We start from the raw sequence: 22,408 nt of genomic DNA on the forward strand, positions 1-22,408 counted from the left end.
TCCTCTCTGGAGCCTGACAAAGGAGCCCAAGCTGCAGCGGAGGACAGGAAGCACAGTATGTATGAAAAGAGAAAATCAGAAAGGAGATACTACATCTAAGCTTGGGACCAATTCCCTAGAGCCCAGCATAGCTCCCATACGGCCATGGGTCCCTCTAAATCATCCTGGTAGACAGGTGAGGGGGGCCAACTTCCATCTTCCCACCCTTAACTGCTAGATCGTGTGTAGGTATAGCACACCTTTTTAACACCTCAGATTAAAGGGCATCTGCTTCCTTCCCCACCGCCCCACCCTCAGCCTTCAATCCTGTCAAGAGTTTGAAGGGATGAATCCAAAGAAGCAGCAGCCAGCTTTAGCAAGGCAGGGTGAATCAGTCACCACAGGGGAGGAGCTCATGTTACAGCTGCCCTTTCCAGAGGGAGCCACAAGAAACCAGCAACTCAGAAGCAAAGGTCTGCAGCCACTGCAAGGTACTCGGCCCAGTATTCTTGCTGCTGAGCCACCACCGACAAGCAGACACGAGCCTCTCTCAGCCCTAGCACCTACCATTAGAAGAAGACCCTCCTGGCTTGGTTTTCAACCCACACCTCCAGAGCCATGAACCAGCCTGGAGCCCTGTGCCAGGGGCCACATGAAGTTTCACACACCTGTGCCCATTGTAGAAATGCGGGAATGGGAGAAATCCTCCTCAGTAGACCACAGCCACAGCTGGAAGAAGCACCACCTGAGCTCTGGGAGGAAACACCACCTGAGCACACAGGAAGGGAGCTCCACCTGAGCTCTGGGAGGGAACACCACCTGAGCACAGGGAGGGAGCTCCACCTGGGCTCTGGGAGGGAGCTCCACCTGAGCTCTGGGAGGGAGCTCCAACAGAGCACTGGGAGGGAACACCACCTGAGCACTGGGAGGGAGCTCCACTTGATCTCTGGGAGGAAGCTCCACCAGAGCCCTGGGAGGGAGCTCTACCTGAGCCCTGGGAGGGAGCTCCACCTGAGCACTGGGAGGGAGCTCCACCTGAGCACTGGGAGGGAGCTCCACCTGAGCACTGGGAGGGAGCTCCACCTGAGCCCTGGGAGGGAGCTCAACCTGAGCACTGGGAGGGAGCTCCACCTGAGCTCTGGGAGGGAGCACCACCTGATCTCTGGGAGGGAGCACCACCTGATCTCTGGGAGGGAGCACCACCTGATCTCTGGGAGGGAGCTCCACCTGAGCCCTGGGAGGAAGCACCACCTGAGCCCTGGGAGGGAGCTCCACCTGAGCTCTGGGAGGGAACACCACCTGAGCACTGGGAGGGAATACCACCTGATCTCTGGGAGGGAGCTCCACCTGAGCCCTGGGAGGGAGCTCCACCTGAGCACTGGGAGGGAGCTCCACCTGAGCACTGGGAGGGAACACCACCTGAGCACTGGGAGGTGGCTCCACCTGAGCACTGGGAGCTGCCTATGACTGTACAACCATTTACACTGAACAAAAGGAGCATCGAGATGTATTTACTCAAGACAGGTACTGGTCAGTTCATCTGAGAGGACCAAGCTACTTCTAACAAACCTGGGTAATGACAGCAACCTTCTAACAAGAAAAACACACTGGCAGCATTCGCCACCCGAATTCCAGACCCGGGAACAGTAGATGTGAGAGATCAGGCAAACTTAACTCACCTATCCCTCAAATGCTTGCCCTGCATTTCTAAGTTCTAAGCAGACACTAAGCGAGGTGCTTAGTGAGACATTCCTCATCCTCGGTGAGCTGACTGGTTTCTGTGCTATTAGTAAGTCAAACCACAAATTTATCTGTGGACCTTAAAATGAATTTCCTCTGCCATGTGCTAGCTTTCTATTCTGGATTTCCTGAGGTTTCCTTTATTAGACCCAAGTCCAAACCTATCTTGGAAAGAGCTCTAGTACATCCGGGCCTCACATGTCTCCTGAGTGAAGAGAAGGAGGCCTGGAACAGACAGATGAATTAATCAGCATTTCCCAGCTCTGACAGCCAGCATGAGCTCTAGCCATAAAAAGTAGCTGCCCACTTGCCAAATGGTACACAATGAGTCCCAGACCTCATTTTACCCTTAAATTTATAGATAACACCGTAAGCCACAGTGGTGAAAATTAATTAAACCTAATTAGTAATTTACTTATCAAGGCAACTTTGGTTCACTTTGGTCACTTTAATAAGATTTGGCCATCGGTATCCCTACTTACAAAGCATCAATGAAATGATCCAACTAGTCTTGGAGAGGAGGGAACAAGCCCAGGGGATGCCAAGTACTACTACTCAACCCTGGCTATAAGCAGTCAGTAGGCCTGAGCAAGAAAGGAGACCTCCACAGACAGGCTACAGAATGAGGCCTGGAGAGAAATCTGGCAGCCTGAAAACATCTGCATTCATTCGCAGCAGAGGAGTAGCATCATCTTTGCCCCTGTGCAAGGAGAGTGTCCCTGGCATTCTCCAGCTGGGACAAACCAGTCATCCAGCAGATGAACACAACGCCTCGATGGAAGGCAAACCAGCTTCCCAGGGTATGATGCTGGAAGCATGCAGCTGAACCCTCATCTGACCTGACTACATAATACCCAGTGTTCTCTCAGGGAGGCTAGCTGCAAGATCGTTTCCTATAGTCTGTCAGATCATCCAGGATGTGTTCGTACTGGTTCCATTTTGGAAACTCCAGCCCATAGTCAGTTGGCCCACGGCTTGCAGCCTGTTGCTGCACCTCATGGTAGAAGTGTGGGAGGTGTGAGGCTGGGAATGAATGAGCAGGACAAGGCTGGAGTCTGTCTCCTTTGAGGGAAATCTCCAATGACATTCTTTCTGATGGAGGCATAGAATTCCATTGTGTATATATACCACATTTTCTTGATCCATTCATCTATTGAGGGGCATCTGGGTTGGTTCCATATCTTAGCTATGGTAAATAATGCTGCAATAAACATAGTGTGCTGGTAGCTTTAGTGTGGTCTTTTTTGTAAACATTAGGGTAAATGCCCAAAAGTGGAATTGCTGGGTCATAGGGGAGTTCTATGTGAAGTCTTTTGAGGAACCTCCATACTGCTTTCCAAAGTGGTTGAACAAGTTTACATTCCCACCAACAATGAAGTAAGGTTCCTTTCTGTCCACATCCCCTCCAGCATCTGTTGTTGTTAGAGTTCTTGATTTTTGCTGTTCTAACTGGAGTGAGGTGATATCTCAATGTTGTTTTGATTTGCATTTCTTTTATGGCTAGGGATGTTGAACATTTCTTCATGTGTCTATTGGCCATCCTTCTTTCTTCTTCAGAGAAGCTTCTCTTTAAGTCTTTCACCCACTTACTTATTGGGCAGTTGTTTCTTTGAGGATTTGTTGTTGGGTGGTTTAATTTTTTGAGTTCCAAGTATATTTTAGATATGAGACCCTTGTCCGTTGTATGGCTAGTAAAGATCTTCTCCCAGTCCGTGGGCTTTCTATTGATCTTGCTAGCTATGTCATTTGCCCTGCAGAAGCTCTGCAACCTTATACAATCCCATTTGTCCAACCTTTCTTTGATTTGTTGTGTTTCCGGGTCTCTATTCAGAAAATTTCGGCCTGAGCCAAGGAGACCCAGGGTTTCTCCTATTCCATCCTGTAATGTTTTCAGAGTGTCTGCTTTGAGTTCAAGGTCTTTGATCCATTTGGAGTTGATTCTGGTGCAGGGTGATATATAAGGATCTAGCTTTAGTTTTCTACATGTAGTTAACCAGTTTTGCCAGCACCATTTACTGAAGAGGCTGTCTGTCTTCCATTCTATTGTTTTAGCTCCCTTATCGAAGATTAGATGGCTATAGGTCTGTTTGTTAGGAAATGGAAAGGCTTGGAAAAAATTATATTAAGTGAAGTAAGCCAGGCCCAAAGAAACATAGGTCCCATGGTTTCCCTTATTTGCAATATCTAGTATAGGTATGAGTCAAGCGGAAAAAGTCAGAGATGTGATGTTAGGAAAACGAACACTCAAATATGTATTTTAATGTTTTTGTTTCTTTCATGCATGTGTTTCTAACGCATTTATAAGATTATTTCTTTGTTGCTTTGTATGTCCCTCCCCCACAGTGTAACCCCTGCTTTCACTATATTTGATGTCAGTATAACATGTGGAGGAGATGGGGACAAACAAGTCGTTTAAGGATTCAGGTGGACCTGTTGCAACAATGAGAAGTACAAAATGTCATGTCAAAACCAGCTTTACAATGTCGGAGGCGGGGGGAGGGGGGTATGATTGGGTGGGGGGGAGGGGGGAGGCTGGGAAGGGAGGTGAAGGGTAAACAAAGGAGGAGGCTGCAATGCTTGGTAAGAAATGTATGCATTATCCTGACAATGTAATTGTAACCCCTCTGTACAGTATGTTCTCAAATAAAATAAAATAAAATTTAAAAAAAAAAAAAAAGAAATCTCCAATGACTCCAAGGCCTCCAACTCAGCCACCTCCTAATGGCTCTGAGACTCCCCAGTTGTGCTAAGATAGGAAGTAAGCATCTAGCCCATGAACCCTTGGGGGTCATTCAAACTCCCTACCACAGCACATACCCTCTTCCTGTCACAAAAGCCACAGAAGAGAGCCACTGGATGGTCTAGCAAAGGGCACAGAGCTGAGAACCAAGCTGAGTACCTTAGGGGCCACCTGGAATGCATCCTGCCCAGTGGTACTGTAGAAGCCTGTCTTTAGTCACATCTTGTGCCCTGTGCTCTGATTTACTACGCCTATACCAAGTGGCCATCACCAGCTGCAGCAAGAACCAATGCCAAGTTCCCAGTCAAGATCTGGGGAAAGTGGCCAATGATGCCTGCACACCCATGCTTACTCCCCCATGATGCTGCAGTGCATCCATTAGAAGACATTATGCCCAGGATTCTCCACTCAATTAATATTTTACTTACTGTCATAATCAGCATTTTTGCAGCAGTAACTTGTACATCCTCCAGGAGGAAGTGACACAGAAGCTCCCTCCAAGGCCAAGGCCCACTACATTCCAGGTCTACTTGGAGACTGTCATCAGCCCGGTAGAACGAGTGGAAACCCAAAGTCCAGGCAGCCAGCACACAACAGGTGGGGCACATATGGGGCCACAGTGGCCCCACAGCCTGTGCCCTCCTGTCCCAGCTGAGATGCACTCCTAGAGCTCATGAAGAAAATAACATGTGCTCAAGAGAAATCTTTTCTGTTAATTATGTCCTGAGTAACCTTCAGCTCACCCACAGAAGATGAGGCTGTGGACAAGCTCCATACTGCTCCTGTAATAAGAGTAATATTCTCAGAAATGGGCATGGAATTAACACCCAATCTTTTAACCAGCCTACAAAGGAGCAATTTTTATCAACCTCAATAATGACGCTAAAACCTAGAGAACTTAAATAACTCTGGCAAAGGTCACACACAGCTAGTAAGCTACAGGGTTAGAGTTTACACCAAGCAGACTGGCTCCCAATGTCTCTGCCACTCAGCCCTAAGATCAGGACAGTCCAGTCCCACTGGAATGGTTAGTAGCAACTGTGCAGTCTACCATCAGACTACTTTCTCCAGCAGATATGCACAGAACCTGTTTGTTCTCTACCCCCAAAATGTGACTGACAGCTCCAGAGATCCCATTTCCTAAAGAGAAGTTGAAAGACACACCCTCAATACTCCTAGAGTCCAATGCTGTTGATTCAACAACATCCAAGAATGTCACTCAACAAGGGCTTCTCACCCTCAGCACTACATACTCTGGGGCTCTCTGGGGACTACTGTGAGGAGTATGGGGTAATGAAAAAGTGCCCCGCCCTCCACCAGTGGATGTCCATGGTATACCCTCCCATACAGTGATGTCCCAACCAATGCAGATGTCCTCTGGGGAAAGAAGGGACCTGCCTGGAGAGAACCTGTGCATAAAAATAAAATTTAAAAAAAACGTTAAAAAGTTGCTGCTCTGGAAAAGCTCCTTCCCTGGCTAAAAGGTCTAGAAGACCAAGGCAGATGGCCATGCTTATTCTGCATCCACAAGGCCAACCAGCTCTCAAGAGCTGGGATAGGGAGCTAGTCTCCTGAGGACAAGAACTCAGGAGACACTAGATGGTCTCTCTCTCCCTTCTTGGTCATCTTCAGTTCTTGACATTAGGAATGACTTCTGAGCCATGTGTACCAAAGCCAACAAGCCGGGATGATAGGGCTCACAAAGCTATCAAGCCAAGCAAGAGTGGCAGGTAACTTGGCCACCTACTAAAGGTGCTTTTCCACCTCCCAACAGCACCAACTTGGGCGCTGACCCTCTAACACAGAGGCCTCTGAGGACATTCAACATCCCAACCACATCACATTCCTTCTTCTTGTCAAAGGAGACAGTAAGCCAACCAAGGGTGACAGGACCCTACAAGCAACTGCAGGTGCTCATGATCAGCATAACATTGTCCTATATTGCCCTTTAATTGCCCTTGTGACAAGGACCCTACAAATAAGTGAGCACCTTAAGAGAGAGAAGACAAAGGCCAGAACATGAGCCACCTCTGCCTGTTTCCCCTGGGAGACCAACAACTGAAACACATCCAGAATCTGAACATAGAGAACTGCATCTGCATCATCACTCCCTATGTCTACAGACGGCCTCCATGTCCATGTTTTCCTACACAGCACAGGCAGACCCTTCCCACATCACTGGTTCAAGGGGAGCTAGGCAGCAGGTGTGACTGTGGCTTGGGGCGGACATCTGGCCCCTGGCCAAGCAGTGCCACGTAGAGCCGTGGCGAACACAATCACACTGTTCTTGGTGGTGGTGAATGGGAACAGCAAGGAGGAGGCAACGCCAAATTTGACTCAGGAATAATAACTCTGCATATCCCTCCAGCCTACTCATTCCTCCAAACCCTCCCTCCTCCTGCTGTCTAGAGGACCCAGAAAGAAGACAAGGAAGAGAGAGGATACCCTAGATAAAATATGGAAGTATACTTCATTACACAAAATAATTGTAAATCAAGTCATTCAGCAAAGGCACAGTAAAGAATATTTTTTCTTTCCACGTGATCCTTTATTTCCACTCAGATCATGCATAAACACATTCTTGGGTCCTGGTGCTGAGAAAAGCTCTCCAAACACTGAACACACTGCCGGCTAGGAGCAGGAAATGATGAATGGCAAAAGGAATGCCGCAGATCACCAACAACGGATGGGGACAGCGGGGGAGCCGGAGAGCCACACTGAGGGCTCTGCCTCCGCCTCTGCAGACCCTCGAGAGAGTCATCACAGCCTTCCTGGAGCCCAGGGACACCAAAAGCATATGCAGCAGCATGCTCAGAGAGGACTGAGCACTTCAGCAAGGCCCTACATATTCTGTGCCAGCAAGGTCATCTTCCAGGAGTCTACATCAGTGAATTCTGGCCTGAAACAAGCCCTAAAGAGAAGTTACCCACAAGCCTGAGCCAAAGTTACTGATGCGGGTACATCCACCTGAATTCCAGTACCACTTCCTGGGTACAGCCTGGGCATGGGACTGGCCTTAGATCCTACTAACACACAGGTGGAAAACAAAGTCATGAGAAAAAAGTCATGAGAAAGACCCTAAAGGCAAGGTGGGGGGGGGGGGGGGGGGGAAGGAGGGTCCTTAGGGTATAAAGTACTACGCAAACACAAAATATTTAAAATTCAAAAACAATTGGTGAGGTGGGAAGGAAGGAGGTACTTAATGGTAGAGTGCTTGTCTAGCATGCATGAGGCCCTGAGGCCCTGGTACCACATAAACAAACAAACAAACAAAAAAGTGGGAAAAGGTGTCAAGTGCAGACAGGAGAAGGGCAGGTACACCCAGCTCAAAGCCATAGAAGCAGAGACCAAGATATCTTAAGCAGGCTCTCAAATCCCTAAACATACACCTAGAGTGATCCTAAACACACACACTGTGGAGTCAGATCACATGACCGGAAGTGTTAGGTGGCCCAGCCATGTTGGAAAGAAAAAAAAGATTAAGGGTTATGCTAGAATCAAGGGCCATTTTTTACTCCACGTGGCTCACAGGGCCAGGACTGACCTATTCCTACTGGTGTGGATCTCAGCAAAAAGGGACCCAGCGGGAGTCACCCAACTGTAACAGTACACACCAGGGCGTGCACCTCTATCCTGAAGGTGTCCTAAGATGTACATGTGTGCTGTGCATGAGCAGAGCCTATGAAGGTTGCAGATGGTGTGTCCACATTCTTTATGGGTGTATGTGCATATTGTGTAGAGTACCTGTGTACATGTACACCGGTGAAGGCTGTGTACATGAGCACCTGCATATGCGGTACTGTGTCTTTGTAATCATATCACAAGTAGATATTGGTAAAAAGGGAGAAAAGAAAGACTGGCACTTGCCTTCACCTCGATGCCTGCCTCAGGGGTGCAGTCCAGTTCTCTCTCCCTACCCCACTTCTTCACAAGCCCTATGGGTACCAGTCATCAGGCAATGCCAGGTGTGCACAAAGCAATGAGAGCTCTCCCTGTGAGCAGAGAACACAGTTCCCATCCTTAGAACTCAGCCCAAAACAGTAGATAAAGTACCCTGTTATGTGGTCCTAGGTTAAAGCCTATTCACAGCTGTCAATGTCATTCCTGGGGGTCCTGGAAACTCGGGAACAGATGTCTTTGGAGTCCTTCCTGACTTAAAGCTGGGAATCTACTTGCCTCTGCTGTGCACTCAGCCCATGTCCACACCTGCAGGCTAGGCACCAGAAGCACATCCTCCCTGCAAGAAGCCAGCAGAAGGCACATGCCTGTGCTCTACCTCCAGCAAACAGAACCAGCACAAACCCTCAAATCCAGAAGTAGGAATCTGAGAGGTCAGCCAGGGGAATGAGAGATACAACTCTCTCCAAGGGCCCTGGCAACAGAACTTTCCCAGGATTCCAGTCCCACAGCAGCCAGCCATCAGCCATCAGCTCCAGGCCAGCCCAGAAGGACTTCCGGAGAGGGCTGAGCTTGCCAGCTGCAGTACTGAGGGTCTGGAATTCCCCAGCTCAGCCCTCATCCCAAAGATCATGGGAAAACCAGCCTTGTCCTAGCACCCACCCCAGACTAGGAATAGAAGTCCATCCCGGCCGGGGCCCCTGGGACTACACACAGATCAGTTCTGCAGAAGTAGTTCATGTTCTTGGATCTCTGCTAATAACCCTGTGCCTCAGTCTGACCCCAGGGGGCCTGTGGACTTGGGGCTAAATCACCCTTCAGTATGCCAGTTGAGTTACCCCTCCCACCTGTCAGAGCCATCCTGGGGAGCTGGAGCTGAGAGTTGGCCATGATCTACCCAGAGAAGGAAGTCAGGATAGAGGGTGACAGCCACTTCCAGAGGAGCCCCACCCTGTGACCCTGGTCTGAAGGCTGTCAACACAGACCGCCCCAGGAAGCACTGTCTACCAGACAGTGATCAGACCAGGCCCTCACCCAGAGCAGTGCTCACAAGCAGTAACTCCTGAAATCGACTCCTCAGCTCTGTAGCTACAAGAGCTGGTCACCTTAAAGGCTGAGCTCTGCTGACGAGGCCCCAAGAAGGTTGCCTTCAAGACATACCAAAAAATATAATGATAATGGGCCATAGTCTGGGGGGAGTGGAAGGACACTGAAGAGTGAAGGGGCTGGAAGTTCACTATACACATGCTTGAAAAGTAGAGAAGGAAATGAAGATTAAAAGGGTGTGTATGTTCAAAGTTCACCATACACATGTATGGAATTACCACAATGAAATCCCCTAGTATTATTAATGTATGTTTAAAAAAAAAAAAAAAAAGGCAAAGGATTGGCCATCTGTGGGAAGAGCATCCACTGCTGTCAGAGGCAGGGATGTGGCTTGCTGACCACAAGATGTCTAATGTCAGGCTCCAAAAACTCATCAGAGGACCACTGAGTGGCATGGCCCTGGGTGTCTCACCCTGACAGCAAATCTTCTGCTGGGAGCATGACACTGGGAAAGCCACCTGGCTTCTCCAAGCCTAGGACAAGAGGAATTAAAAATACCTGCTCTATACGCCACAGTCTGGACTAGTGCCAACTACCGCACCACACCACAGGTGTCTGCGTGTCCCTGGCTGGTGTGCCGGCCTAGAAACCGGGGCCAATGCTGAGGCAAGGGAAAGGTGGAGGACATAAAACCAAAGCAAATCTTCCACAAGTAGATTTGGAACTAGAAAGAGAAGCCTCAAGAACTTTTAAACAGGAAAGTGAACATTTTTTCCTCAGAAGGATTTTTTTTAATGAAGCCAGAGAGAAGATTCTGAGGCATAGTAACGTCCTCAACTACAAGAGGGATTCAGCTGTCTTAACAGCAATCTTCCAACAACAGCAGACCGGCAGACCAGCAAACAACTGGTCCAGGTCCAATCCATGCCTACTTCTCGTGTCTGGCCTCGGCTTCACTCATTCTTCAAAAAGCAGACCACATGTGGTGGTAAAATCACTCCTATAGCCTGCATTTGCATTATTTTGTTCCTACTTTTTTCTATTTGGTCATTGAGCTTTGAAAATGAGTAGCTCTCAGGGCCTCTACCCTGATATCCAGATCCCAGCTGAGATGGTTAGTGGTCAGGCCCAACTATCCCTGACTCCTGTCCTAGCCCTGCACTTGCTGGGGAATGAGGCTCAGTCCCAGATCTCCTCAACCAATGTTCAACCTACTGTCTGCATCTATCAATTCATGGTCCCTTCCTACCCTCCTGATCCCTAGCAAACCAGAGGAGGAAGCCATGCTGTGACCTGACAGGCATCATTCAGAGGGAAGGAAGGCAGAAATTTCAGGCCACACAAAACTGGACAGTTCCTGCAGTCTTTAGGCAGACTGCATTCTATGGGCTTCCCTTCCTCCATCTCAATCTCCTGAAGTTGAGGATTTAAACAAAGTGAGATGATAGACATAAATCTCTCACTTAAAACTTGCACTTCTCACCACCCCTGACATACAGCAAACCCAACCACCTCCGAGACTGCACCTGAGATCTCAGGCTGACGCCACCCTTGCCAAAGCTTCAGCCTCCACAGGTGCCAAGTTCTGCACTTTAGTCCTGAGCAGCTAAAAATAGTGCAGACAGCTTAGCTGAGCTCGGTTAATGGAATACCCAAGCTAATTTTAGCATCAAAGAGTGCAGGAGAATTTAAAGTTTCTGACGCCAAGGAGCACACATGGCTAGCACGGCACACTCCCACCCCCAGACACTCTAGACACTGTCACATACCTGAGGTAACTCCATGGAGTAACAGAACAGCTCTCCTCTACGACTCTAGCCTGGCCCGGAAGACACGACTCTGACAACCTGTCCAAATGTTAAGACAAAGTAGACCTGGCTTCTTCAGGTCTACTGCCCGCCCTCCTGCCTGCTGTGATCCCCATCTCAGCCCTGGCACCCAACTGCCAGGTAGAGCTGAACCAGAATTCCGTGCTTCTAGACCATACCTAGAGCTGTCACTAGCCACCTGTTCACCAGGTGACTGGCCAAGGTACCGCTCAATGACCCTATCTTGTACTTGTGTCTGTCACCACCAGACCTGTCCTCTTCTGGTGAGATTTTGTTTGCCATCAGGCAAGCAGCCACTAGGCAAGAAGCCACCAGTCCTGGCCTGCAGCTCCCCAAGTCCTCCTGAATGGAAGGAATAGCTCTAACCGCCAATGCCCTTCCTCACCACCAAGTTCTAACCTCTCAATAAAGGAATGGAGCAGCAGATACCAACAGCCAAGAAAAGCTTACAGGAGTGGCTTAGGGTCTGAGGGCAAAGGAGATAAAGCCTGGCTTTCCAGAGATCCACAGGCTCTCAGCAGGCCTGACTTCTGATAGCACCTCAAAAAAAAAAAAAAAAAAAAGGAAACCAGTCACAGCTGTTCAAGAGGTCTTTTCTGCTCTAGGAATGAAAGGTTATGAGGTTTAAGTTTTATTCATAGCAGCACACCTTTTACTGAATGTGTTTATCAAGATAACACAGCACTTTTGTAAAAAAAAAAAAAAAAGTAGTAAATATTACACAAAAGGAAAAGTATGAGTGGAAAATAAAGCTATACTGAAGGCCTCAGAAGTGCCAGACCCAAAATAATGCTGCTGAGCAGAAGGGCTTTCACAGTGGCTGTTCCCCAAATCATGGGTCAGTGCTGGTGGTGGAGTCAGACCACACACTTCCTCAACACAGCAGCCTTCAGGAAGCAAGGATCAGTCACATAGGACTGCTGAGGCATTGCTGTAACAAAGAAGTAATTGTTACCAGAGATACAATGCTTAAGATTCTAAGGGTACAGGAGAACACATCCAAAATAACCCTGCAAAATTTAAATGGGGAAGTAATAGATTCTTCAACACAAGTACTCAAAATGGTCACAATAGAAACACCGTACTTCTTTTTCCCCTCTATTATCCTATTTGCAAAATGTTGAAGGAACAAGAGTTCAGAAAGAAGAAAGAGGAAGATTCCTCTATTTTCTTCAGCTAGACTCTGAGGAGACCAAATCCCATACTCTGAAATCAAAACCAAAAGCAGCCAAGCCCCATAACTGAAACTCCCCCTGAAAAATAGCCTGCCTACTACTTTCCTAGCAACAGTGTAGCGATGCAGTTATCTGTAAGATTTTAGGGACAATTTTCGGCTGCCCGCCACCCCCCCACACACACACACACATACACATTTTCTTGGGGAAGGCTATTGACTAAGCCTCAACAACACTGCCTTGTAAACACCCATCAGATGAAGCAGGCAAGGACAGCCTGCCATGTGCAGATGAGAAAAGGAGGAGGTGAAGGGGAAGAGATTTGCCTACATTGTTCAACAAGTCACTAGCAGACTTGGCCAAAAGTCAGCAGCCTGGAGACAAGGCTCCCAGGCAAATGTGAGAGCTGAATGGCACCGGGGGCAACTGTGGGGGTGGAGAGAGTAAGGTACTTCTGCTCTCCTTAACTCCTACACCACCTAAAATCAGGAGCTCTCACCTACGGCAATCCCAGAACAGTACAGAGAAGCATACAGAAAGTAAGCCCAGCAGGGCACCATGGCTCACACCTCTAATCCTAGCTACTTAGTAGGCTGGGATCTGAGGATCAAGGTTCAAAGCCAGCCCCGGCAGAAAAGTCTCCATGAGCTTCTTATCCCCAATAAACCAATAAACTAAAAAAAAGCTGGACATGGCACTGTGGCTCAAGTGGTAGAGCACTAGCCTTGAGCACAAAGAGGCTCAGGGACAGCACCCAGGCCCTGAGTTCAAGCCCCAAGACCCAAGAAGGGAAAAAAAAAAAAGAAAGAAGAAACCTGGAACCCTGGCCTCCGGTGTGCACAGAGCTGTGGTGGCCTCTACACCCTAGCCACAGAAGACATAGGTGTCAGGCCTGACCAGCTCTGCAGGTGAGAGTACTTGAGAGGAAAACAGGGGCCTTGGAGCCAAAGAATACAAGGGGGATTCGAGCAGCCCCAGCTCAGGCCCTTCTACCCATCCTCACTGCCACTGCCCCAAAATTTCAAATGCTAAAATGTTACCCAGCCCTCATCTTATTGGAATGAAGACATGGTGGATGCTACAGTCAGTGTTTCAGCACAGAGCGGAGGACAGACTCCTAAACCTGCTGCCTCCCAAGCTGCCACTGCCTATGGGCACAGATTCTTCTGTGGCCCACCAGTGCTTCTATACTGAGCACCAAGGCCTTTTCTCACCCTCTGTCTCTCTACACTCTTTTAGAGATAAGGAAATCGTGTTTGATTCCACAAACACACAAAAAAGGACTTCACAGGCAGGCTGAGGAGCCAGATCTCTGGGCCTTTGCCAGGCTTTGTGACCTGGAAGCTAGCTTCTCCCTCCAGCCACTCCTCGCCCAGGAAGCCTCAGCTGCTCCCTCGGATGGCCTGGCGCCCCGTGGGGTCACTCCTCCGGGCAGAGAAGAGGATGAAGGACCTTCACTGGAGGAAGGGTGCTGGCTGACGTGCCCGGTTTGACATGGCAATGGGTTCTGCTACCAAAACGCACTGCTGGAGCCGAATATCACATCCACCTGCAGTGCTCCTTTGCCTCAGGCCCAGCCGTCTCCTCAAATAAAGCAGACAGGAAGCAGCACGGTGGAGCGGAGCGCTCCGCAGCCTCGAAGGTCACCAGCAACCGGCTCCTTCCGAGGACCGCGGGCTGCGGAGCGCCCTCGGGGGATGGCCGGGGATGCCGGCCGCAGGATCCGCGCGAGGCCAGGCCAGCCCTCCCCACAGAGCCGAGACGTCCTCCCTGCCCGCCTCCCCGCCCAGCCGGGCCAAGCTGCCAGGCCCGAGCCCGGCCACGGCCAACGGCGGCCTGCGGTCCAGGCTCCCGCGGCCGGCTCTCCATGGAGGGGTGCGGAGGCTCCACGGGAGACCGGCCCCGGGGAGGGGGGGACCGGCTCCGGGGAGGAAGGGAGACCGGCCGGGGGGAAGGGAGGGGCCGGTCTGGAGGGGGGGAGACCGACCCTAAGGAGGGGGGACCGGGCCCGGGGTGGAGGGGTGACCGACCCCAGGGAGGGGGGACCGGCCCCGGGAAGGGGATCCCCACCCCCGGATGAAGTTTCCGGGGGTAGGAGGGATACTAAGCGCGACGAGGGAAGACAGGGCGAGGGCAGATCGGGCCCCCACACGGGACGCCCAGACCCTCGGGCGCGCGCACATGCATGACACCGGTGCCCAGCGCGCGCCCAGCGTCCCGCCACGCGACCACCCGCGGGCAGGCCCGCGTCGCGCGCTCATGCACGCCGCGGCCCAGGCGCCCAGCTGCGGGCCCACCTCCGCCGCCGCGCCCCGACCCGGGCCCGCTCCGGTGGGCCCGGGAGGACGCGGAGCCGGTCCCGCGGAGCCGCCGGTCCCCGGGACGAGGGCGCCTTCGAGACGCCGGCCTCGGGCCGCGCTGGCCGCGCAGGACCCGAGCCGCGGGCGGGGAGACCCTGGAGGGCCGCCGGCAGCCCGCCGCCCGCTACCCGCCGCCCGCCGCGCTCACCGATCTTGATCCGCACGCTCTGGAAGACCCGGAGCCCCTCTTCCTCCACCGCCATGCTGCCCGAGGGAGCACGCCGACCCTCGCCGAAGCGCGCCGGGCCCCGGGACAGCGCGGCCGCGGCGGGCAGGGGCGGCCGCGGCTGGGGCGCTCAGGGGAAGCCAGCGAGGCGGAGCCGACCGAGACCGAGCCGCAGGTCCAGACGGCGCAGCCGAGGAGCGGCGTCGTGAGTCCCCGCGCTCCGACAGCCGCGCCCGCCCGCCGGCCGACCCCGCCCGCCGGCACCGCCCTCGCGCCCTCTTATTGGTCTGGGAAGCCAGAGGCTCCGCCCTCTTCCAGGATCCCGCTTCCCATTGGTTGAGATGCAGAAAGGGACGTGAGCGCGATAGTTCCGCCCACAGCCCAGGCCCAGCTTTCCATTGGCCGATCCTTCGAGGGGGCGGAGTCTGGCCCGGAGGCGGGATCGGAAGGACGGACCGCGGCGAGCTGGAGAGCGGCACCTCCGGTACGCGCGGGAGTCCCTTGCGCGCGAGGTGCGGGGACACGGGAGCTGCCTCCCGCCGAGCTGGAGCCCTTAGGGGTCTGTTCCCTCACCAGAGCGGTTGCTGCCGATAAGGTGCCCACGCCGCAGGCTTCCGACGCTGGGAGTGAGAGGTTAATTAACGTTGAAACCCTAGACTGGGAGAACCCAGCGTGGAGACCCCAGAGCCCCGGAGGTAATCTACCTGCGGCCGCCCGGGAGTCCGGACGTGACACAGCCAGCCACCGGGAAGCCGGGTCTGTTTGGACCCCGCGCCGCAGGTCTACCAACCCGTCCTCGGCTTTCCGTCGCGGGCCTCCGGCCACCCTGGCCTCCTTTCAGGCCGGCCGCCCTGGCCTGCTGGCCGCCCTGGCCTCCCGGCCACCCTGGCCTCCCTGGCCGCCCTGGCCTCCTTTCAGGCCGGCCGACCTGGCCTCCCTAGCCTCCTTTCAGGCCGGCCGACCTGGCCTCTTGGCCACCCTGGCCGCCCCAGCACTCCCTCTCCCCCCAGCCTCTTGGCCGCCCTGGATGCCCTGGCCTCCCTGGCTGCCCCGGCCGTCCTGGCCTCCCGACCTGATTGCTGCAGGGCCTGCCTGTACAGTGTTTGCTGGAAGTCCCTGCACCCTCTGGAGTGACATGTGGTGTGTCATCCAGAACCTCTCTATTGAGAGACTTTCTAACAAATGGGGTCAAGAGGAAAAAAAAATTTTTTTAAGTATTAAATCCCTAGAATGCAGGGCTGGTCCCCGAGCTTCCAAAGAGGGGCTGCTCCTGTCTGCTCCTTCCCTTCTCTTATGGGGCATTTCCATACCAATTCCTCACACAGATCTCTGTCAGCCTGCTTCTGGGAAACCATCTTCAGGAAAGTGGAGCCCTGGTGGGCCCCAGGCGGTAAGTGGGGCTCCTCTCAGCCTTGCTTGGCCTTGAGGACCCATCCCTGCCAAGGGGCATGGGCACGTCTGTTGTACCACAGCTATGAGCCAGGAAGGAAACAAACTGGCATTAGGAAGATTGGGAAAATAGGGACTGCATGACCAGTGGCCTTGCCTTATGGAGGGAAAGATAATGAAGAAACCTTCATACCATATGAAGACATTGCCACATTCTGCAGACAGGGAACACACACACACACACACACACACACACTGGACATGATCCGCCAGGAAAGTAGCAGAGCTACACACACACACACACACACCAAACTGGACATGATCCACCAGGAAAGTAGCAGAGCTGTGTCATCCCAGGTAGACTCTGATTTCAAGAAGAGGAGACACTGGATTCATGCACTCAAAATTCCTACATGCCAGATTCCTCCAGATCAGCTGGGTGTCAGAGGTCCTACTGCTCCTGTACAGGCGTATGATCTGTGTTGAAAGCACCCACACCTCTGCAAAACAACATGGACATTCCAGTAGTCCATCAGCAGTCCCCACTGTACTGGACCAGCAGCATCCAGCTGGAGCAGGGCAGGTTAGGGAAGAGCCAACAGAGCTTTAGGGCAGGGAGCACAGGCAGCAGAAGCTGGGGACAAGGCTAGATCTAAACTACATCTGAATGGTGTCAGGCAGAGTCCACCAGGCAAGTAGTCCTTGACATGCACAAGACGTAGCACCTAGCTGCTAAGATGAACTTGTGAGGCTTTTGAAAAGTAGTCTCCCCAAATCAGAAGTAATAGAACCAAATTACCATGGAGGACAACAAAAGGTGTCACATTACTCAGAGTAGTGGCATGCAAGAGGAGGAATAGGCTTGTGAGATTATAACCCAGGTCCGACAAGACATTCCTATAACAAGGTGACAGGGATATGCTCAGGGTGGCTGTCCATGGTAGGACTGAGCTGAAGGAGAGATACTGTTACAGAACTGGGCCCTCTGAGAGCAGCAAGGACAGTCAGACCATGCACTGAGAGAGGCCAGGTGATGGTAAACCGTCAGCAGCTAGGCTGAAGACAGAGCAGCCAGAAAGATCCTAACTAAAATGAGTCACAGAAATGGATTCTTGAATGAGGTGCTTCCAGGAACAAGGTAGGGAGACAGCCAATAAGACTTACTTGAGTTGAATGTATAAAATCAAAGGAAATCATATGTAGACATCAGGAGATTAAAGACAATTGTTCCCCAAAAGTTATGATCCCTGTCCCACTTATAGAGTGAGCCATTCCAATACACATAGCCTGATGCGTGGAGTGAGTGATCTCTGGATGGATGGACATGTGTGGCACTGTATCAGAAATGCAGGCTGACCCCCGGGAATCATGAAATGTTCAGCTACTTGATGTGGGCAGATGCACACCATTCAGCCAACAACCTCTGCATAGTCTGGCCCTGGCAGAGGACTCCCAGCCTTCAGGCTATTCCATAGCCATTATGAACTTGGTTCTGAGATAGCCACTGAGAATGTTGGCAGGCCCAGCTGCTACCTATCCTAGGCTGTAGATGGTACTGGCAGGATCTGATGTGAGCAGGATTGGGACATGATGTACCACACCGTCTGAGCCCCAGGATTTCTGCCACTTTGGACCAGAGCATCTCTGTCTGGCCTTGCCAATAGCTAAGGCCTACAATCTCCCCAGCAGCAGAGCACTTGCACCTGAAGGACTATTCTGTGCTCATCATACACTTGTTAAGCTGGTGCGTGCTTGCCCCCAGACCTGGGGCTATCTGCATTCCAGTACTGAGAAGAGCGAGCAGGTGGCCAGAACACCAGGCAGCATGTCTCTCCATGTGCTCCTGCTCTCGGTCTTCTGTGCTTTACTAAACAGGGTTTGGGGTGATTGTTCTGTCATAAACCTCCTTTTTCTTTTGAAGCATCAATGCCCAAGAAGCACAAGCCCAGGGTCCCACAGGGACCTCTACTGATGACTTCTTTTAGAGATGTGATGTGAACACTAGGAAAATAGCAAAGAGCTAGAGGAAATGGTGATGACTCAGTACAGAAATCCTATAATTTCTTTATTCATAGCTCAGTTACTTTTTGCTCTTTGATATAATCTCCTACACCCTCCCAAAAATGTTTCTTTTTTTTTTTGGGTCCGGTCGTGGGGCCTGAACTCTGTGCCTGGGCGCTGTCCCTCAGCTCTTCAGCTCAAGGCTAGTGCTCTACCACTTGAGCCACAGTGCCACTTCCGGCTTTTTTCTTTTTGCTTATATGGTGCTGAGGAATCGAACCCAGGGCCTTGAGCATGCAAGGCAAGTGCTCTACCACTGAGCCACCTTCCCAGCCCCCCAAAAATGTTTCTTGAGAGGTATTAATCTATCAAGTAGATATTTCTTGCCCAAACAACATTACTAGATCATTTGTTATTAATATATGATTGGCCTGCTTTCAAGGATTTGAGGAAACATAAAATAAATAACCAGTATATGAAAGAATAAGTTTTACAAAAAATATACTTTTTATAAAATAAAAAATTAAAGAACTTGTGGGGAGAACCATCTCAGTTGAGAATGGCTATAGTAATGATCATAAAGCTCAGTGATAAGCTTTCTAATACTCAAGTTGAAGTTGAAAAGGAAATGTAGAGATAAGGTACCTTATACAAGCCACTTTGTCGAATAAAAGGAAGTAAGTCAGTTTTTTAAAGAGTTTTTGGCTAACAGCAACACCATGTTTTAGAGAATTATTTTTAAAGGTATGTTCATTACAAAGTACTTTCAATCTGTAATGACATTAGAGCATTGGAAAATAATGCTCAGTGGCTTCTTGCTAAATAAATGTCTTGGTTTGTTACATTATTTCATGAAAGGGTAGAAACAAGACAAGGAAGCCTGTTTCCTAGTAGCTTGAGAGGCTCAGGGACGTAGACAGAGAATAGAGACATACATAAGCAGTGTGCCACTGGACATTCCTTCCCAGCTGACAGCTGTTGGGCCAGCTGGAAGATGAGGGTGAGAGGTCTACATCACAGACACCTTGCCCAGAGGCTGGGCATCCAGTAGAAAGGAGACCTTATGACTGTCTACTGCAGCACCTGGAGGTGCTATAAGCAGTTTGCCCTTGTCCTCGGGGGAATACAAAGGCATATTTCCCACTTCCTCACAGCTATACCAAGATGTACACATGGAGGAACCTCATTCTGAAATGCAAAGAAAGTGGCAGCCTAGATTCCTGGTCACCACATGGCCACCAGCTCCCCAAGGGCGCTGAAACTACAGGTGTCTCTGCAAGTGAGAAATGAGCTTCTTTGTGTAAATCAATGAAACCTGCCTGTCACCAGTGTGGCCAGGCTTGTCCTTGCTAACAGAGTCCCCCACAGCTTAACCAGAGAACCTCTGAGCACCCCAGCCCCCAGCAGGCAAGCCGACGGAAGAGACCCAGCTGTTTGGAGGGCTGTGCGTATGGACAGCAGGGCCATCTTGCTGATTATGAGGATGTGAGCAGGTTCTCACAGGATCATCATTTGGTTTTTTACCAAATGGAGGTTTCATTTTTGGTTTTTGAAGTTAATTTCTTAAATGATGAGGATCAGTCAATTGTCCAAATGTTTTTGAAACCTCAAAATTGCTGAGTGGAACAATTAATTCGATCCTGAGGCTTTGCCTCCTCAACAATGTCAGGGAGGTATGCCTTTTTTCATCTAAACTCGTCATGAAATTATTTCTGAGTTTTAAAAAGACCAGGGGACAGGAATTTACTGACAGAATTCCGCATTGCTCAAAGGAACATGAGAACCCTTGAGCTGTAGGAAGCTCTGGGCTGACTGCAAACACATCCAGTCCAAGGAACCAGGTGCTGGAAACACAATGAAAAATGCAACAAGTCTCAAACTACTTCTAAATACAGTTGGATATTGTAAAGGCCAGTACAAGCATCTCGTTTGGTAAAACCTTAGATTCAGGGACCCACCATACAGTATAAACTACTTTAAGGAGGCAAAATCGTGTGCCCACCACTGCAGTACTAATATTTTTATTTCTTCTGTTTCTTTCAAGGTTCAATAGGTTTGTACTATTTTCCTTTTTGACAACTCATCTCATTTAGAAAGCCTCTACTAGGCATGTAGTTATATCTATAACCTGCCAGCTGGGAGTGGCCCAGCATGGTATGTCCTCATACCTGCTCTCTGACACAGTGGCCCTGGGCTGCAGAGCTCCTCTCCAGGGTAACTGAGTGGACTACAGTGGAGCACCACAGTGCACAAAGGGAAAACTTCAGATGTAGCCCCAGCAGCCACTCGCTGTGAGGAACCAAAGGCATGTGTTCTCAAAGACACTGGCTTTGAGGAGATGAGGACATCATCATCGGTTGTATCACATCCAGGCCTGGGCGCCACCGCCTCCTCCTCAGCCACTCCTCCTGGCTTCAGGATCATTGGAGGATGGAGTGTGGAGGACATTTTCCACCTTTGGTGTCCTCAGTGTTAAGCAACAGAATGGACAAAAGTTTCCAGGTGTGTGCCTTGCCTAAAGCTGGCACTGTGTGGGCGTTAATAAATTCCACTGCACTGACAAAGGAACAACTTGTGGGTGTGAAGAATGGATGATAGACATTGCCTTCAGTTCATTCAATCTGTGCACAACACATAAATTATCTTTTCTTCTTTGCAATAATGTGGAGTAAATACCACTCCCCTCCGAGACTACCCTGAATCTGTCCTAAGGTAGGTCTTCTGGTTGTGGCTGATGCTGGTCCTTAGTGTGTGCTGAGTCCCTGGACCAGTTGTGGCTAATGAGAAGCGGACACTTGCTGGAGCTTTAGCAAAGTAACAATACCATTTCCTTTCCTGAGAGCCAGGGTATCTCTCCCCTCTCATCCTCCTGATGGTGCCCATTGTGCTGAGCACAGGTAGGTTTGTAGATCTCATACCTGGTCATGGGAGAAGATGGTGAAACACCCACAGCCATCCTGTCTCCAGAGCTGTACCATGCCCAGGAAGCTGGCATCTTTTCCAGGTTCAACCTCCTCCAAGCACGGTGAAGGTTCTGTTCTAAGAGAGTCTGGCTGCCTCTCCTCAGCCTCCCTGTGCTCCTGAGACAGAGGAACGTTGACTGGAGAAGCCCTTACACCCTCATGCCCAAGCCCTTCCCACAGTCTGTTCCTCCCTCTGCAGAGAGGAGATGCCCTTCAAAGACATATGTACACACAGTGAGGTCATCGCACCATTGCAAAAATGGCTCAACTGGAAATGACCTTGGATGGCTCCTGCAGCAGGTGGATGTTTGAGCAGACAGAGAAAAACACTGCTTAGCAGGACACTCACAGTATGGGGACAACTCACAATGACCCTGACTGAAGCAGGAGTGACTGACAGGGGCAGGGAATGGAGCTGCGGCTGCAAAAAGGGGCAGGTGGGACCTGGAGGGATGGAAATACCCTGCATCTCCACCTGATCTATATATGTGGTGAAACGGCTCAGGTCTAGTGCACACATGCTCATACACACTCACATCTCAAAGGCCTGGTGAATTCTGGCAGTGTTTTGCATGGTGTTACCCTTGAGAGAAGAGGGACTGGGGTCTGTTTCACTGGTTAAAACTGCATATGTACCCATGCTTGTGTCAAAACAAAATGTTCAAGAGCCAAGGACATGTGGAGATGCTCACTGATGGCCCAAAGACCAAGGCCTCTCAGGAGGAAACCAAAACTCCCAACAGGAAGGGTGGGTCTCGTGTTTACTCACCTTACAGGGCAGAGCCCAAGGTGAGAGCTGCACCTCTATGTCAGGGAGGAAGGCTGAGGTCAGGAGAAACCACCAGGTCTGTGGGCACCTGCTGCCCCAGCCCTGAGGGTCTGACCAGAAAAATGGGGACCCCCATGGAAACAGTTCTGGGCCAGGGGCTCCTCCTAGCCAGGCCCCATGTTGCCTCTCTCTCTCTCTCTCTCTCTCTCTCTCTATCTATCTATCTATCTATCTATCTATCTATCTATCTTTCTCTCCCCTCTCCCTTTTCCTCCTCTTTTGTCTCTCTCTGTTCTACCCTTCTTCTCTCCCTTTTCCTCTCCATTCTCTTTCTCTTCCTCTCTGCCTTTAAC

At 50.8% G+C, this 22,408-nt stretch overlaps 1 protein-coding gene across 5 annotated transcripts in view; it reads right to left on the bottom strand.

The window, feature by feature from the left end:
- Positions 1 to 15,147, bottom strand: part of Rasa3 (RAS p21 protein activator 3) — a 92,046-nt gene extending 76,899 nt beyond the window's left edge. The window contains exons 1-2 of one of the 5 annotated variants that reach the window (XM_042697333.1): positions 14,916 to 15,134; positions 11,683 to 11,762 (exon numbers count right to left, since the gene is read on the bottom strand). Coding sequence is in view for 3 of the 5 variants with exons in the window: in XM_042697338.1 (XP_042553272.1) it covers positions 14,916 to 14,970 (55 nt within the window). In the remaining 2 variants the exon portion in view is untranslated. Of the gene's footprint in view, positions 1 to 11,682; positions 11,773 to 14,915 lie in introns of all 5 variants that reach the window. The other 4 variants (XM_042697332.1, XM_042697338.1, XM_042697331.1 and 1 more) reach the window with 4 other exon arrangements.
- Positions 15,148 to 22,408: the final 7,261 nt, after the last annotated feature.

This window comes from Dipodomys spectabilis, unplaced genomic scaffold (genome assembly GCF_019054845.1).
Source record: "Dipodomys spectabilis isolate Male_0828 unplaced genomic scaffold, ASM1905484v1 ptg000215l, whole genome shotgun sequence".
Lineage (NCBI taxonomy): Eukaryota > Metazoa > Chordata > Mammalia > Rodentia > Heteromyidae > Dipodomys > Dipodomys spectabilis.